The following is a 17,610-nucleotide window of genomic DNA, read 5'->3' as shown; positions in this document are numbered from 1 at the left end:
GGGCGGGGCGACCGGAGGTAGGGACGACGCAAGGCCGCGTTCCCAGCAGGCTGTGCGCGCACCTCGCTTCCCCCGAGCGCGTGAGCGGTGGACTGCGGGCTGGCCATGGCGCTCCACGTCCCCAAGGCCCCGGGCTTTGCCCAGATGCTCAAGGATGGAGCAAAAGTAGGTGACAGAGAGGATGCGGCCGCAGAGCGGGGCCTGCGCTTGCGGCGCCCGCGGAAGGGCTGCGGGCGCGAGGCCGCGCCGCGATCCGGGAAAGAGAAGGTTCTGGAAAGGGAGGTGTGCGCTGCGTGCCTGGCCGCTGGGTCCCGTGGGCACGCCTGTGACCTCCCCGATCGGGGTGGACCCCAAGTCGGGCCGGGACAAGGCGGCGGGTTCGCATCCCAGCCCTGCACGCCTGGAGCCGTGGCATGGCGCTCAGGGGCCCCGCCCTTAACGGGAGCTGGCGGTGCAGTTGATGGACCGCGAAGCCGGTTGGTGGGCGTACGGCCCCGGGGACAGGAGCCCGGCCCGGCCTCGCAGCCACTGGGCCTGCTCTTGATTGCTTCCTTCCCAGTGAGAGACATGACTCCCTCCATAGGTACCTGATCCCAACTTAGGTTTTATACCGAAAACCGACCTCTCCGAGTCATGTCTTCTTTATCTTTTCTGAATTCAGGAGACTGGGCCAAAAGATGTTAATATATTCGAATTCCGACTATTCCACATTGTAGCCCACAGGATAGATAAGTGAGGCCGCAGCCCAGATAAAATAGTGTTCCCTCTTGAACCTGATTTCAGAAGTGATTTTTTTTTTTTTTGATAAAGTATCACGCTGCCTGTGGAGTCATTTGCCGAGAGATATATAAGCTGCCAGATAATTTCGTCTTGTTTTCCATATTACTGAGACTTGTACAAATAGATAAGTGAATTGAATTTAAGGTCTTAGGGGAAATCGAGGACCCTTAACAGTTTTAGAGAGCATTTTGGTGGTAACTTGGGCACACGAAATGGATGTCAGAATGTAATGTAAGTTGGTGAGTTCTGGAAAATGATATTGGTGATTCCCTTTGCGGCATGGTGGGGTATCATAGCTTCCCATTTGGGTCTACCTCCCTCACTTAGATTGAGAAAATGGTACATGTAAAGCATTTGTCTCACTCAGAGACTGGTATTTTAACTGAGGTAACGTTATGTAAATTGGTACTGAGAGGACTTGAAGACAACCTGTAAGTCCCCAAAAAGAATTTCGAATTAAAAGCTAGTACTGATTGGCTTGGATTGTAGCTTCATGGTAGATTGATTTTTTGGGTTCAATCCCTGGGTAAGAGTGGGAGGGAAAAATAGTTCTTCAGTAGATGTTTCTAAACAATTTGTCAAGTAGCAAGTGTTAGTTACCTGGGCCTTGTACTAAGTTAGGGGGAAACTTGAGGCTGTTTGGACTCCAGATTCCATGTGCTAAATGCTTGTTTGATCCTGGGACTTTATTAGAAACATGATGAACAGAGATATCCTGTGTTTGAAAGTACTTCATGATCCGATTTAAGCAGATGTTTTCTTTTGCAGCATTTTTCAGGATTAGAAGAGGCTGTGTATAGAAATATACAAGCTTGCAAGGAGCTTGCTCAAACTACTCGTACAGCATATGGACCAAATGGTAATGGCCAAATTCAGGCTATAAAAGACATGGTGGTGTACTTGTGTTAGCTCCTGTCACATGTTTATCCTGAAGGTGTTAAATGCACAGGGTAGTTCTTGCAGGTTTTGTAGTTGATAGCACTGGTGTGCTTCTAACTGTCAATCAGAAATTCAGCTTTCTAGAAAAATCAAAAAATGATACTGTTATCCTATTACATGATAGGAGTATTATAGTACTTTCACTATTGACATAGCTGTTTATAATGGAAAAGGCTGAGCAGTTTCCAAAATTGAGAGTTTAAGGAAACTCTTACCTTTAACCACAAGTTGAATTAGATACAGACTAGAGGATTAAGCATGAGACCAAATGTGGTTCTAAGTATATTAATTTTGTATGTGTTAATTCCTATTTATTGAGCGCTTTCTACATGCTAAGCATGTGGATGTTTAGTCAGGGAAAGCCTGTGGGCTGTGTGGTAGTTCTGAAAATACAGATACTGTGTGCGTAGGGTTCATCAGTACAACTTCTGAGCCATGTTTTTCCTGGGTTACTTAGGAGAATATCTAAATAATGATGGATTTTTTTTTTCATTGCAACTGTGTTTTGAGGAATGAATAAAATGGTCATCAATCGCCTGGAGAAGCTCTTCGTGACAAATGATGCGGCGACTATTTTAAGAGAGCTAGAGGTAAGTTTTTCCAAAACCACCCCCAAAAAAACAGTTCTAACATAGATGAAGCCTTACTTCATTAGGTGATAGAGGGCTGCTGCTTCCTCGAGCTTATTGTGAGGATTTGTAAGTGACCAAAACAGTGCACCATTGTGGCTACTCAGAAAACTGTCCTTGTTGTTATTTTATGGAGGGCTTGTGGAGTATTGCTATGACTAAGTCTTCATTCTGTAGACTGATACTAATGCAAAGTTTCTCATGAAATATTGATGCTTTGTTTAAGAACCCGTTGGAATTTTGCTTTCTTTTGCAGCAGGTTTGATGTTGAAGAGTCTGTAGAACAGATACTTAAAGCAGGGAGGGATAAAAGAGATGTTTGACACCCGTTTCTCATCCTAGTAAACCTTGTAGTTTTATGAGTACATACTCAGACTTGGGAAATTTTCCAAAAGCATAGCTTTATTTAAAAGTATTAGATGAGAACTTAAATCTGTTTTAAAGAAAATGAGAAAAATTAACATTCCTTTAACATCTTAAAGAATGATACGCTAAGGAGAAGTTAACTTTACAGAATATTTGTGGAGGAATTTTTCGTGGTAATTGTTTAGGTTAGGCTATGTTAGCATTCTCAGGAATTAAAAAAGTATTGAGTAGAACTGGAGAGATGACTTGACGGTTAAGAGTGCATACTGCTCAGTTGCCAGCACCCACATCAGGCAGCTCACAACCACGTGTAACCACAGCTCTGAGGGATCTAATACACTTTCAGGCTCCAGGCACCTGCATTCACACAGAGCCACACACAGACACATAATTAAAAAATAAAAATAAACCTTCTTAGAGTTGGCGATACTCCTTGTTCTGTAAAGATCTAAAAGTGGACTAGGGATATAGCTCAGTGATACAGCACTTGCCTAGCAAGCACAAAGCCCCAGGTTCAGTTCCCATTATTACAAATTTAAATTGAAGCGTATCTAATATTAATTAACTCCTAAGAACGTGAGAATTTTGATGCTTTTTAAAATGTACTTTCAGACTTGGGGATGCATTTTAGTAGGGTGTCTGGCCAGGGTTTGATTCCCAACACTGTATAATCTGAGTGTGCTGGCACTGAGGATGTGGAGGCCTTTGATCCTAGCATTCAGGAGAGGCAGGTGGATCTCAGGGAGTTCCAGGACAGCCAGGGCTACACAGAGAAACTGTCTCAAAAAAAAAGGGGGGGTGGGGTGGGGGAGGCAAAGTCATCCTCAGGTACAGAATGAGCTGCATGTACTCTGTCGCCAAAAAAAAAAAAAAAGTTGTTTTATGTTTCTTTTGATTTTTAAACAAGAGCATGTTTAAAAATATGTGATGCTGAGATTCTTAATCTAAGTTGAGTGATGTCTGTCTTAGTTCTTCCAAAGACGTTTTTGAGACAGGGTTTCTCTGTGTAGTCCTGGCTGTCCTGGACCAGACTGGCCTCAAACTCAGAGATCTGCCTGCCTCTGCCTCCCGAGTGCTGAGATTAAAGGTGTTTGCCACCATGCCCAGCTAAGTATTTTTATTTAAACATTAGAAAGTCAACACATGGAGAGAATTGGCGGGACATTGTGTTAGACATAACATGGAGGAGGGATGGGAGTCAGAGATGATCCTAGAGTTTTATGCCAGGTGGATGAGAAGATGACAGTTGAAAAGTGTGTGCCATCACACCCAGCTTCTCTTCTAAAGACTGCTCAAAATTGCTGAGTTTAATAGGTGGAAATACTTTCTTTTCTAATTTAGGTATAAATGTGCTAGGCTTGTGGAACTGTATGTAATGGATGATTGTCAGCTGTGCTTTAAAATTGTTTTCATTTGGGCTGATAGGCAACAGTTGTAACTGATAGGGTGGCATTTACCTGCCCTCCAGGGAAGTTAGTCTATTAAGAAATGGAAATGAATGACTTTATGTTCCTCTAAGTATAAAATGTTTTCACTCGATAATCCCTTTATATCAGGTACAACATCCTGCTGCAAAAATGATTGTGATGGCCTCTCATATGCAAGAGCAAGAGGTTGGAGATGGCACCAACTTTGTTCTGGTATTTGCTGGAGCTCTTCTGGAACTAGCCGAAGAACTTCTAAGGATTGGTCTGTCAGTATCAGAGGCAAGTATTCACTTTATACTTTAATTAGAGTTGATTACTTGTGTGTTGCCACTTAAAATTTAAGGTTCAGGACTAGGGTAAAAGCACTCAAGGGCAAGCACAAGGACCTGAGTTCAAATCCCTAGAACCCATGTATTGCTCAGGGATGCCTGTAATCCCAGCATTGTGGGAGGGACGGAGACAGAAACATCACTGGAACTTGCTGATCGGCTGCTTAACTTCAGATTGAGAGTCTGTCTAAAGGGATTATGTCAGGGAGAGAGCAGGACACCTGAAATCTCCTTCCAGCCACCATGCTTGTATACATCTGGATATTTATATAGGCATACACTGTACACATACTTCACACTTTTCCCATGTGTGTACATTTACCATATACAAATGAATACTTTTAAAATAAACTTGAAATCCACTAGTAATAGCTAACATTGAGTAGCTTCCAGTGTGCTTAGACATGGCCATATGCTTCACATGTGTAATTTTTGTCCTCAGAAGAATCCTATTGCTAAGCCTTCTTAAACTCAGTTCTATTTCATATGAAGAAAGAGATAGAAAATCTTGCCCAAGGTCCTATAACCTGTAAGTGGTAGAATAAGGTTTGAAATTTGTGTTGTCATCTTGCCATTTTATGGTGACTTACTCTGGTAACCCAATGAATATGGGTATTATCAACATAAAATTATGTCTGTTAAACTATTTTTCTTCACGGTTTAGGTAATATCAGGCTATGAAATAGCTTGCAAAAAAGCCCATGAGATTCTTCCGGATTTGGTATGTTGTTCTGCAAAGAACCTTCGAGATGTTGATGAAGTGTCATCTCTGCTTCGAACCTCTGTAATGAGTAAGCAGTATGGCAATGAAGCATTTCTGGCCAAGCTTATTGCTCAGGCATGTGGTAAGTTATACCAGTAAACGAAAAAATCCAAAATACATTATCTTTAATTGTGACTGAGCTATCTTCTTTGTTGTCTAAAAAAAATACGTTTCATTTTCTTGACAGTGTCTATTTTTCCTGATTCTGGCAATTTCAATGTTGATAATATCAGAGTGTGTAAGATTCTGGTAAGTTTCAAAAATGCATTACCATTATCCAAATAGGTCTTAGAAGGGGGTTGTTGTTTTTGCAGTACTAGGGATTGAATCCAGAGCTTTGCACATGCCGGGGAAGCACTCTACAGTGGAGCTGCATTGCCAGTCCAAGATCCCATTTTGCCTATTCCCCTACTCCAAAATTGTTTTGCTCTTTTTTTTTTTTTTAATGTGCAAGTCTCTTGCCAGCCTTTTGTCTGTGTACATGCATGCAATTCCCATGGAGGCCAGAAGAGGGCATCAGATCCCTCTGGGACTGGAGTTACAGATGGTTTTGAGCTACCCTGTGGGTTTTAGTAATCAAATCTGGGTCCTTTGGAAGAGCAACCAGTGCTCTTAACCACTGAGCCATCTCTGTACCCCTAAGTTTTACCCTGTTACAGACTTTGTACTTACTTTACTATCTTTTTAAGGCAGAGGTTCTCAGTCTTCCTAATGCCACGACCCTTTAATACAGTTCCTCATGTTGTGGTGACCTCCAACCTTAAAATTATTTTGTTGCTACTTCATAGGTTTAATTTTGCTACTGTTATGAATCATAATGTAAATATCTGCTATGCGGGCTATCTGATATGTAGCTCCCAAAAGAGTTGTGACCCACAGGTTAAGAACCTCTGTTTTAAGGCATCCTTTTATATCATTTGGTGTTAATAAATTATGTTGCTACCTATTAGAATGTGTTATTTTCCTGTGAAGTCATCATTTCCCCCTGATTCTTAGGGATTGGAATACTGTCATAGGGGCTGGAGAGATGGTTCACCTTTGATAAAATCTTGTTTTTCTATTCTGTTTGTAGTAGCAATTCCACCTGGTACATTAGTGCCAAGTGCTTGGTGATTTTTCCCAATACCCTGAAGTGCCTTCCCTCCATAATAGTGGCTTATTCTGTAGTGCTTCCAACCTTGAGAAGAATTGTTTGTTTATGCCCACCATCTGATCCTGTTAGCCTTAGTGTGCTGCTTTAGTTTAAAACTTGACTCCAGTGACAGTTTCAGTGTTTGACTCCTTAGGGCTCTGGTATCTATTCATCTTCAGTATTGCATGGCATGGTTTTTAAGAAGGAAACCGAAGGTGATGTAACGTCTGTCAAAGATGCAAAAATAGCGGTGTACTCTTGTCCATTTGATGGCATGATAACAGAGACTAAGGTATGTGATTGAAAAGTACGTTTGGGTTGAGGTGGCATTAGCTCTGAAGCCAGTAATAATAAACTGAAAATTGTAGAATTAATTTTTTTCAGAGCATGAATATGTGCTTCAGCTACCAAATACTAAACTAGAAGCACTGTGTGGTGGCAGTATTTGTGTTCATACATAGAGTTCTTCATATTTAAACAGTGTTAATACTGAGCATCTTGTATGTTCTTGGTGAAACCACTTTTTATGAATGTTGACATTCTTTTATTAAAATGCTAATAATGTGAAAATTTTAAATTAGTCTTTAAAACTACATGTTTTGGATTCATAAGTAGCTGGATTTGTGCCAAACATTCTTGGCAGATTCAAGTTGTTGATTTTTGCAGGAATGAGGGGAGAAGAGTTGTGTAGTCAGTGTTTCAAGGAAAATTTGAGGATAAATTGTTTTGGTGATACTAATCAGTATTTGAAAAAAAGATACATATCTGCCTGCCATTTCTAAAGGAGCAGTGTTATCTTTAACTTTGCATCAGTGTGCCTGTCACAGCACAAATGCATTTGCTTTGTGATAAGGAAGTACAGGAACAAGCTAAGGATCTAAATTTAATACATGTTATGTATTTTGTTTTATAATAAAGCATTGGTTTTTACATTTTCTCCCAGGTCTTTAAATTGCCAGGTAAAACATTATCTTACAGTTTAGTAACACCAAAATCATGAAATGGTTTTAAAGAGAGAGCGTGATTGTTTTGCAGGGAACAGTGCTGATAAAGACTGCTGAAGAACTGATGAACTTTAGTAAGGGAGAAGAAAATCTTATGGATGCACAAGTGAAAGCTATTGCTGCCACTGGTGCAAATGTCATAGTGACAGGTGGCAAAGTGGCAGACATGGCTCTCCATTATGCTAACAAGTACAATATCATGTTGGTGAGGTAAGAGCTATATCTGTAAATGATACTAAAAATTCTTGGAGAAATGCTAAGCAAATTATATAAATTTTGAAGATAGGGGGAAATTAGGGTTACTAAGTAATGCTGTAAATGTTTACTTACTTCATCTGAGACAGGTTCTTACTGTGTAGCCCTGGCTAGCCTGGAACTCTGTAAATTCAGTTCCCCCTGCCTCTCTTCCCAATGCTGAGGTTAAAGATGTGCAGTTACACTGGCCCCAGCTTTCATATCCTTAGCTGCCATACACTTCAGATGTGGCATTGCTCGATGGTTTGTTACATTCACAAAGTTGGTAATCAGTATCTTGGCTTCCTAACTTGGTGCAGTACAGATATGTTCAGTTAGAATACAGTAAAGCAATATTTCTTACTGGTGTTTTTGTTGAGACAGCCCTGGCTGACCTTGAAGTCAAAGAGAGCTGCCTGTCTCCTGACTTACAGAATTAAAGGCGTGCAGTTTATTTTTGCTATTCTCTGCATTTTATGTTAATATGATTGAATTAAAATTCCTGTTTTTTTTCCTTTTGAAGGCTGAACTCAAAATGGGATCTCAGAAGACTCTGTAAAACAGTTGGTGCTACAGCTCTTCCTAGATTGGTATGTATTTTGGAAAACAAAAGATAAGTGAACACATTTGAATTTTTACTACAAGGATCATTTTCTTGTAGACTCCTCCTGTTCTTGAAGAAATGGGACATTGTGACAGTGTTTACCTCTCAGAAGTTGGAGACACACAGGTGGTTGTTTTTAAGCATGGTATGTAATAATGGTAAGGTATGATTTGTACAATTATGGGGTGTGTTTTCTTTTATCTAATCTACAAATTATTTATTGGCAGAAAAAGAAGATGGTGCCATTTCTACTATAGTTCTTCGAGGCTCTACAGATAATCTGATGGATGATATAGAAAGGGCAGTAGATGATGGAGTTAATACTTTCAAAGTTCTCACAAGGGTCAGTATTTGCAGTTTCAGAAATTTGTGATTTCTTGAAAACACAGTTGGCAGACTCAAACATGAGAACATCAAGATGTATAATTTAACACAGCGGTTGCTAATGAATATGTTACCTTCAAAAACTAATTGTCCAGTAGTGAAAGCAGCAGACAAAACTATTCCTGAGTGTGGACTGCCTCCCATCGCTTAAGCACTATCAGTGCTGTATTTAGGGGTTCCTAGTATTGTTTTGACAAGTCACTTGATTTCACTTAGTGTATACTTAAATTTTGAGTAGTGGACTATAAAAACTGAAGAAATACTCCATTTTAGTGTTTTACTTTTTTATAGGATAAGCGTCTTGTACCTGGAGGTGGAGCCACAGAAATTGAATTGGCCAAACAAATCACATCATATGGAGAGGTATAACTTTTTCTTCAAAAACTGTCTTTTTGTCTATTTCTTTTCTAATAAAATGCATTGATAAACACATTTTGTTTTAGACATGTCCTGGACTTGAACAGTATGCTATTAAGAAGTTTGCTGAAGCATTTGAAGCTATTCCACGGGCACTGGCAGAAAATTCTGGTGTGAAAGCCAATGAAGTTATCTCTAAACTTTATGCAGTGCACCAAGAAGGAAACAAAAATGTGGGATTGGATATTGAGGTATTTGTTAAAAGTTTAATTTTTGTGACTGTATAGTCTGAACATACAAGTAGCATGTGTAAAAAGGAATTGTTGCAAAATAGCTGTTTGGTTTTACAAGTAATTTATGAATTTTTAAGTTTATCTGATAGAGGAAATTTTAGTTTTATTGACAGCTTTGGGGTGAGGCTGTATAAAATACTTTATAGTGTTTTTTATAGTATTTTTTAAAGTTTTTCATGTTGAGTATAAACATTTTCACATGCAAGAAATTAACATAGCTTTGTGTTGACAGGCTGAAGTTCCGGCTGTAAAGGATATGTTAGAAGCCAATATTTTAGATACTTACTTAGGAAAATACTGGGCTATTAAATTGGCCACTAATGCTGCAGTCACTGTGCTTAGAGTGGATCAGGTGAGTGAAAAATGACAATTGAATCTTTAAAAAGTGGGGTTTTCACTCCTTTAATCTCAGCACTTGGAGGCAAAGGCAAGCAGCTCTGAGTTCCAAGCCAGCCTGCTCTACAGAGCAAGACCTTGTCTCAAAAATGAGTAGGTTTTCAGGTTAGGGAGACAGCTCGCTCAGATAGGAAAGCTTGCCCTGCAAGCATGAGGACCTAAGTAAGAAGGTCATAGTCAGGTGCAGTGAGTGGTGCATCTGTAACCTCACTGCTTGGCCTGCAATGTCAGAAGCAGGCAAATCCCAGAGAGACTCAGCACTGGCTAAACAGGACAGTCTAGCTAAAACTTTCAGGTTCAACAGAAGTTGTATGGAGAGTGACAAGAGGCAGTGGGACACGTGGAAATTTGCATGGGGCTTAATAGTAGGCTTTCATAGTAGATAAATAGAATGGGAATTCTAACAATGGCATTGTTGGCAGGAAATGGTCTTCACTGAAAACCTTGAGTTTATTGTACTTAACTTGGGTTTTTGTTGTTCAGATCATCATGGCAAAACCAGCTGGTGGGCCCAAACCTCCAAGTGGAAAGAAAGACTGGGATGATGACCAAAATGACTGAGCGACTTTTCTTGTAGGTGAAGAGTTTTATTTGTAGAGTGGAACTTCCCTGATCTTTTCTTAGTTTTCTTAAATTAAGTATTTGTGTTTGTACTCTGCTGGGTAGTAAAATAAATGTGTTACTGTTAACCTCTCTGGTCAATTGCTGCTTGTGTCAACCTTTTTAAACACAAACTGTAAGCAGGGAAAGTCACTTACATGACTGTTTTGTTTACCTGGTCTGCTTTTGAAAATAAATTGCTATAAGCACCATACCATGTATCTATGTTGTTGGGAGTTGCTTTCTACAGGGGAGTGATAGTTTAAATGGTTGTTAACTGGAGACCAAAAGAGGCTGAAAACATTTTTTTTTTTAAGAAATGACTAGATTTCCAAAGTTGTTCCCCCCAACCCACAGCTTCGAAAGCCTTTCCACCACATACTGGCTGACTTGACAAGATTTTGCTGGCATATGGAGATAGCACTTAGTCCACAGCACAGCTATGAGATTGCATCATGTCTACCCAGGTCAGCTGAACCATAGTACAGTTTGTGCACACTGGCACTAATCACAACTGCAAACATAACCTAATGTAATTTTTAAAGGCTAGATCTGATGGTGGACAATCCATAATCTCAACACTAGAAAAATGAGACATTAGGGTGTTGCCAGTAGGAATACAGTAATATATAACTTAAGTTTTGGGGATATCAGTTTATTGATGTGTCGAGAACTACCACCCAGTCAGATTAAGCACAGGACTTTAGTAATAAAAATCAGTATGACAATACAAAAACGGTTGTGAATTAAGTATTTTCCCATAGGTATTTAAATAAACATGATTTTTGTCATTTAGGTGAACATAATTTATAGTTAGTTAACTTTTTATTGTTATTTTTATGTTAAATAGCCAGTATAAAAGCCATAGGTGTATTTCCAGAGAAAGCACTTTTGTTATTACAGTATTCTCTCATAAAATAGGAGATATGCTTGTGAGTTGAGTACTTTAGATACAGGCACAGCTTGCACATGTGTGTCACTGATGTGAAACCACTGCCCTTTCGTTGATTCCATTTCACAATCTGTTAGGAAATACAAAAGGAAAGATTCTGGCTAGTTGTTTTTGGCTTTGGCGTAATCTGCAAAATATCTTAGTTGTCCAAGATAACTTACCTTGTGGAATGTCACCATGAAGAACAAGATTAGAGAGATGACTACTTGCAGTTCTTGCCTTGGCATAGGCAGTATAATGCCCTGACCTCATAGTACCACTGTGTTCAACAACTCCATATAAGGAATACAATACTCTTGTACTTTCTTCCACAACATTCTTTAAAAAAAAAAAAAAAAAAAATACAATCCAGTGTTATTCTTACCCCATTTATATAGATGCCCTTGGCAAGACACATTCACAGCATGTCTTTATCACACCTATCTGATCTCAGCCCACAGAGATACTCCCACCTTTATCAGAAAGTTACAGTTGTTGGTTCCATGGTGCAAAAACTAGGTCATGGGGCACATGATGTAATCATCATTAAATGGTACAGATAATAACTGAATTCCACAGTTAAAGGCCTCATGAGAATTCCTTGATACCCTTGGCCATCATCCTGGTTCTGCCACCAATGTAAACCTTGTAAAAGGCTAACATTTAGGTTATGCTATAAAAACTACTTGCATTTTAGTTTCCCACCCAGAGTGGAGGCTGCTTATTAAGACCATAGGCACCATAAGTTTTGATAAATGGAAAATCCCTCAGGCCAGGGCAATCTTTGTGTTCTTGTTGAAAGCGTCACTGTTCCAACAGTCCTACTCAGCATTCTGTACCTGTACCTCCTTTCTTTACCTTGCCAAGTCCTGCATTTCCCCAGAGAGGTACGTACGTACGTGCCCTGGTGACATGCATGGAGATTTCTGTGCCATTCCATTTCAGCCATAATGGACTGGATTTTGGACTAGTTAGTCCAAGGATCTTAACCAGCCCAGTCTCTATAGTGGTCTATTCCCCCAAACTCTCATTTCAACTACCTGTGCTCTTTAACCTTAGTTATCCTTTGGTCTCTGCTGTATAGTCTGAAGTAGCCTATGAGCGAGAACAGCAATGCCTAGTAACAAAAATGACAATTCACTGTACACCCACTCCGAAACCATACCAGAATGAGAAGGCATTCAGTACTTCAGTTTTTACACATCAAGAATTAATGTGCTTACATTAACACAGTGCAAGTACAGCAGCATGGCTTCTGTGATCTTTGAAATCCTTTTCTGAAAGATAAACTGTAGTGTCTTCCCTTCTACCTCTGCATCTCCACTCAAATGCTGTGTAATATCAGCTAGGCTCAATACAAATGACATATTCTAAATCATCTACACACTGATTTCCAATCTGTATCTTAAGCTTTGGCCTCTCTCTTGGGTGTAAGACATGTACATTGGAAATGTTTCCAAGACATAAGTGCTTGGTTATCAAAAGTACCTGAATTCAGTGTATCCAAAGCTGACCTCAATCCTTCCAACCTGTTCTCTGTTGTCTTAAGTTAGGGCTTCTATTGCTGTGAAGAGACACCATGACCATGGCAACTCTTAGAAAAACGTTTGAGGTGGTGGCTGACAGTTCAGAGGTTCAGTCCATTATTATCATGGCAGGGAGCATGTGAGCTGAGAGTATGGTAGTGTGTGCAGGTAGACAGTGCTGGAGAAGGTGCTGAGAATTCTTACATCTTGACTGAAGGCAACAGAGTGGTCTGTCCTACTGGGTGTGGCTTGAACATATGAGTCCTCAAAGACCACCTCCACAGTGACACTTCCTCCAACAAGACAATGCCTCCTCATAGTGCCACTCCACTTGGAGGCCATTTTCTTTCAAACCACCACAACCTGTGACCCCTTTTCACTCAAATTTTTGTGGCTCTTTTTTTTTTTTTTTTTTGGAGACAGGGTTTCTCTATGCAGCCCTGGCTGTCCTATAACTTACTCCATAGACCAGGCTGGCTCACAACTCAAGAGATCCACCTGCCTCTGCCTCCTGAGTGCATGTGCCACCCCTACCTGCCCCTATTTTTATGGCACTCCATGTGTCCAGTCACTCAAACCTAGATCCAGAAATCCTCAGCTCTATGCCACATTCAACATCCATTTAAAGGAATCTGCCTCCCTTTCTAACATCAAACAAGTCTCTAATTTTACTCCTAAAACACTTCACCTTCCCTCCCCTGCCTATCTTCATTCATGGCTTACTAACTGAATTGATTCAGTTCCCTCCTACCTCAAGCCTTTTAAGTCCTCAGATCCAGCTCCACACTAAAGCAAATAACCTAGGTTAACACTCAGATGGGACTGGGTCACCAAACTGCTTTACCATTCTTCTGTGGCTTCCAGTTGCATACCTAATAAGGCCAAGTTCCTTGGCATGAAAGTCCTCATTCTATCTTCTTTGGCTTTTGAATGCCTATGCTTTGTTCTGTGAGCTGTAAAATTTCTGAAGGTCTTTGTTAGGCACCACCCTATTTCATACTGTTACATTCTTGTACCTGCTTTTGTTTCTGTCTGAAAGTTTGATTCGTCATACATCATACATTTACTCCTTTAAGTATCGGCTTAGGCATGCTGTACTTTGGCCTTCTCTGAAATACCAACATGTTGGATCTTGCATACTCTATCAACATTTATATTAAACTGAGACTAGTAATATATCTGCCCACCGTGTGTGTGTGTGTGTGCGCGCGCGCGCGCGCGCTCGCCCTCAGCTATCAGGACAATGTCTGCCATAAAAATAAGCCAAAATAATTTTATGTGCATGGTGGCTTGAATGAGAACGGCCCCCATAGGCTCATGTGTATAAATATTTGTTCCACAGTTGGTGGAACTGTTTGGGAAGGATTAGAATATGTGGCCTTGTTGGAGGTTTGTCACTGAGGGGTGGCTCTGAGGTTTCAAAAGCCCACTTCATTCCCCCAATTAGCTCTCTCTGCCTCATAGTTGTCTCAAGATGTGAGCTCCTCTCTCAGCCATGCCTGCTTGCTGTCATGTTCCTGACCATGACAGTCCTAGACTCTAACCTGAAACTGTAAGCCCCAAATAAACGCTTCTATATGTTGATTTGGTCATGGTGCCTTACCATCAATAGAAAAGTCACTAAGACAATCTGAAATAATCTAATCTTCAAAATGATTCATCACAGATCTTGAAATTATAAAGGTATAATGATCAAAGTCCTATGCTATAAAATAAATCTAAGCAAACTCTCTTATCACTGAGCTACAGGATCCCCAGTCCTCCTTCAAAAACATTATCAGCTGCATACTTAATGTGACATACTGGAGGAATATTTGGTGGGTTATGATTTCTCTTCTAACAGTTTCCTTTAAAAACTATTTTTACCTACCTTACATTTAAGGGTACAAAAAGGAGCCAAATCTAAGATTTCCGGGAACTTTATGTGTTTGTTAACTTTGCGTAGGTTAAAACCAGCCTGAAAAAGGAGGATTACAGATTGAGTTCTTTTCTGGAAAAGCTATACAGATTAAGTAATTGTCCCCTCTAATGCCCAAAGAACTCCTAACACCCAGCCCTAGTCACCTTTCTAAGGAGACTATTTTTCCTCATTGGCTTGTTTCCAACTAGTTTAAGTTTTTCTTTAAGTACTACACACTATCAAAACTACTCTGATGAGATCTCTACCTCAAATGCCAGATAACTGGTTCAGAGATGCTGAGTTCCTAAAATTCAGCAATAAATAGCATACTATTTCCCTGTGAAACAGTTTTTAGCTCATGTTCTAACCATGCTAGTAAGACCCAACCAGTTAGTGAAGCCAATGCTTGACCAGTAAGAGGGAAAATGCCTATAAAATCCTGAAGGATTTGAAAGTCATAGTATTACACCAAATCTTCCAGAAAAGATCCAGTCACAAAACTTATAAAAATCCAATGTATGTCTTTTTATCAAGTCAGTAAAAATCACACAAAACAGAAAAACACTTAAGGAGTAAACCGGTGTTTTTCTTATCTTAAACTGAAGGTAAGGTACTATAAATCTTAATGAGGTCTAGAAATCTAGGACTGTTTGAATTTCTCCACTTTAACAAACCTATATATGTCTTCTAAATTTCCCACTTTTTTGAAGTTAGCATTAAGAAAAGGCAGAGACAAAAACAGAGAGATAAAGCAGGCATTACATATGTAAACGAGGGTACCTGCTGAAATCTCTTCAAATGGAGAGTGAGGACAGGAGGAGCAAGGGAGACCAGCATCTGCTTCTTTGCATTGGTGTAAACATGTTTCCTCTCACCTACAGAGAGGAGAAATGCTAGCACCAAAACACTCAGTTTGCTATAACATCATCTCAAACTCTAAAAGAGAATTAACAAACTTCCACAGAGAGCATGATAATATTTGTGTTTTTAGTAACAAGAGGCAAAATCAAGGATATTTTCTTGGTATAAACAGAAACTTGAAAACAGTAATTGACTCTGAATACACTACCATCAGAAGAATGTCATGTAGTAAGCAACACATTTAATAAGGGTTGGAAGTAAATGTTCCATATCATCAAATCATTTATAAATACCACTAAAAACGTTTTTTGAGGGGGTGGGAACACATGGTGGCACATGCCTGTAATCTCAGTACTTGGGAGGTAGAGGCAAGAGGATGGCAAGTTTGAGGACAGGCAGGGGTTACATAAGAAGACAGTGCCTCAAAAACCATTTTTTTCAAAAGGCTTAAAGTACAACTCACTAGTAAAATGCACAAGGCCCTAGGTTCAATTCCAGACACCAAAAAATTAAGATCTCTGGGGGAACTGGAACATCAGCAAGATGTCTGGAGGTACTTGGCATATCTCCCTCCATAAAAAATGTCTAAAACCAGAAACATTTTAATTCAGAAACTATCAAAAACAGAGTATGAGGCCTACAGATTTTGGCTTGCTTGCCATTGTCTGCTCTAAAAAAAAAATCTCTAAAAGCAACATTACTTATTCTTTGTATGTACATGTAAATAAATGACTAACATACTTAAAATACTTCAACTCTAGTGAAGATCTTTAACAATCTGTGACACCCTGCCCCCTTTCAATCCCACTTATTCAAACATGAAATGGGCAAGGCAAGAGGATATTATCAGTATCTCTGTTCCATATTGGAGAAAAATAAGAAAGCCACATAAGCACACTGAAAACTTCAAGTGTAAGGAGATGAGGGCCATCACAAGGGTTGACAAGGAAATGAGGATGCAGACAATCAGTCACTGTCAGGATGTTAAGACAGCATTCCAGTGGGAAGTTTACCCAGAGACAGAGAAACAAGCTGTTACACTTTACTGCTGCTAGGTCCCAGTGTACTAGCCATGCCAATAATGTTTTTCCTTCTGTTAAAATGTTTACATGCAAGAGGACACTAGTAACTCTGCAAATTCCATTGTGACTGTAATTCACAAGTACTCTACCTACCTACAAAATATGCACTTTTTATCAATTTTTTACAGCAAGAAAAAAAATCTAAATACCTTTTATATTTGCCTTTGGTCCATTACCCTGCCGTCTTGTGCATACTTCACAAAGCAGTTTATTTGCATCTTGAAGTTTCTCATTACGGGTGAACTGATACAAACAATGTTGGATTGAACACTCATCAGTACTGAAAGCTTCCCGGTTCGCAAGGGTACAGAAAGCAGTTTCTGGATCCTCATTCATGACCTCATACACCTTTGCCGCAGGAGAATGATTGTCATTCAGAATCTCTATATTGATTTCATCAGGATGAATAGCAGCATTCAAATTAAGGTTTTTTAAACCATTGGTAATGTCAAGTTCTCCATTGGTCCCTTCCTCCAGGAAGGCATTATTTAAATCCCTAGTACATTCGGTAGCGGATGTCACAATCTCCAGATCACTCTCACCATTGACATTTCTCACACCGAGTGCCTCTAGACATTGACTGTCAGTTGTACTTTCTATCATTTTCTCTTGGCCATTCAAATCTTTCTCATGAACATAAAATTCTGTATGTATAACCTCCTCTTGAGAAACATGGTTGGATTCAATATCTACTTCCACTTCTCCTGGAAGTGACATTTCAGCTTCATGTTCATTGTCTTCAGTATGGTCAGTGGTACAGATATCATTTAAGTGAAGAACCTTCTCTTGAATTTTCTGTTGCCTTCGTTGGTTCTGTGTAAAAAGTATATATATTATATTTATATATATTAAAGAGGGAGGAGAGAGGGAAGGAAGGAAAGTGTACATACCACATCAGGTTTTATTGCTTTTCAAACAAATCATTTCATAAGGAGTGTTCACTCTCAAATTCTGATTTTAAAAATTCCTTTACTATCAGAGTTCAAATAAACTATAACAAAAAGTTCTTTAAATGAAATCAAGAATAATCACTATTCACCAAACATTGGACTACCATGGAAATAACAAGAGAT

General features: G+C 39.6%; 2 protein-coding genes across 5 annotated transcripts in view; one reads left to right on the top strand and one right to left on the bottom strand.

The window, feature by feature from the left end:
* The first annotated feature begins 32 nt into the window (after positions 1-32).
* Positions 33-10,458, top strand: Cct8 (chaperonin containing TCP1 subunit 8). Its single transcript, XM_052741079.1, has 15 exons — positions 33-165; positions 1,549-1,639; positions 2,230-2,309; positions 4,271-4,420; positions 5,135-5,315; positions 5,421-5,482; positions 6,520-6,657; positions 7,401-7,579; positions 8,127-8,193; positions 8,265-8,352; positions 8,435-8,550; positions 8,883-8,954; positions 9,035-9,199; positions 9,474-9,593; positions 10,121-10,458. Exons 1-15 carry the CDS (start codon positions 106-108, stop codon positions 10,196-10,198), a joined length of 1,647 nt encoding a protein of 548 aa, XP_052597039.1. The 5' UTR covers positions 33-105; the 3' UTR covers positions 10,199-10,458.
* Positions 10,459-10,871: 413 nt separating this feature from the next.
* Usp16 (ubiquitin specific peptidase 16) overlaps positions 10,872-17,610 on the bottom strand; it is a 30,257-nt gene continuing 23,518 nt past the window's right edge. For all 4 annotated transcript variants that reach the window (XM_052741075.1, XM_052741078.1, XM_052741077.1 and 1 more), the window contains exons 14-18: positions 16,687-17,350; positions 15,375-15,469; positions 14,565-14,651; positions 11,351-11,507; positions 10,872-11,259 (exon numbers count right to left, since the gene is read on the bottom strand). In XM_052741075.1, coding sequence (XP_052597035.1) covers positions 11,135-11,259; positions 11,351-11,507; positions 14,565-14,651; positions 15,375-15,469; positions 16,687-17,350 — 1,128 coding nt within the window. In that variant the 3' untranslated portion in view covers positions 10,872-11,134. The remainder of the gene's footprint in view (positions 11,260-11,350; positions 11,508-14,564; positions 14,652-15,374; positions 15,470-16,686; positions 17,351-17,610) is intronic.

This window comes from Peromyscus californicus, unplaced genomic scaffold, assembly GCF_007827085.1.
Source record: "Peromyscus californicus insignis strain IS unplaced genomic scaffold, ASM782708v3 Scaffold_16__1_contigs__length_79575227, whole genome shotgun sequence".
Classification (NCBI taxonomy): Eukaryota; Metazoa; Chordata; class Mammalia; order Rodentia; family Cricetidae; genus Peromyscus; species Peromyscus californicus.
Note: the sequence above shows the minus strand (reverse complement) of the source record. Positions and strands in the feature narration are given on the sequence as shown.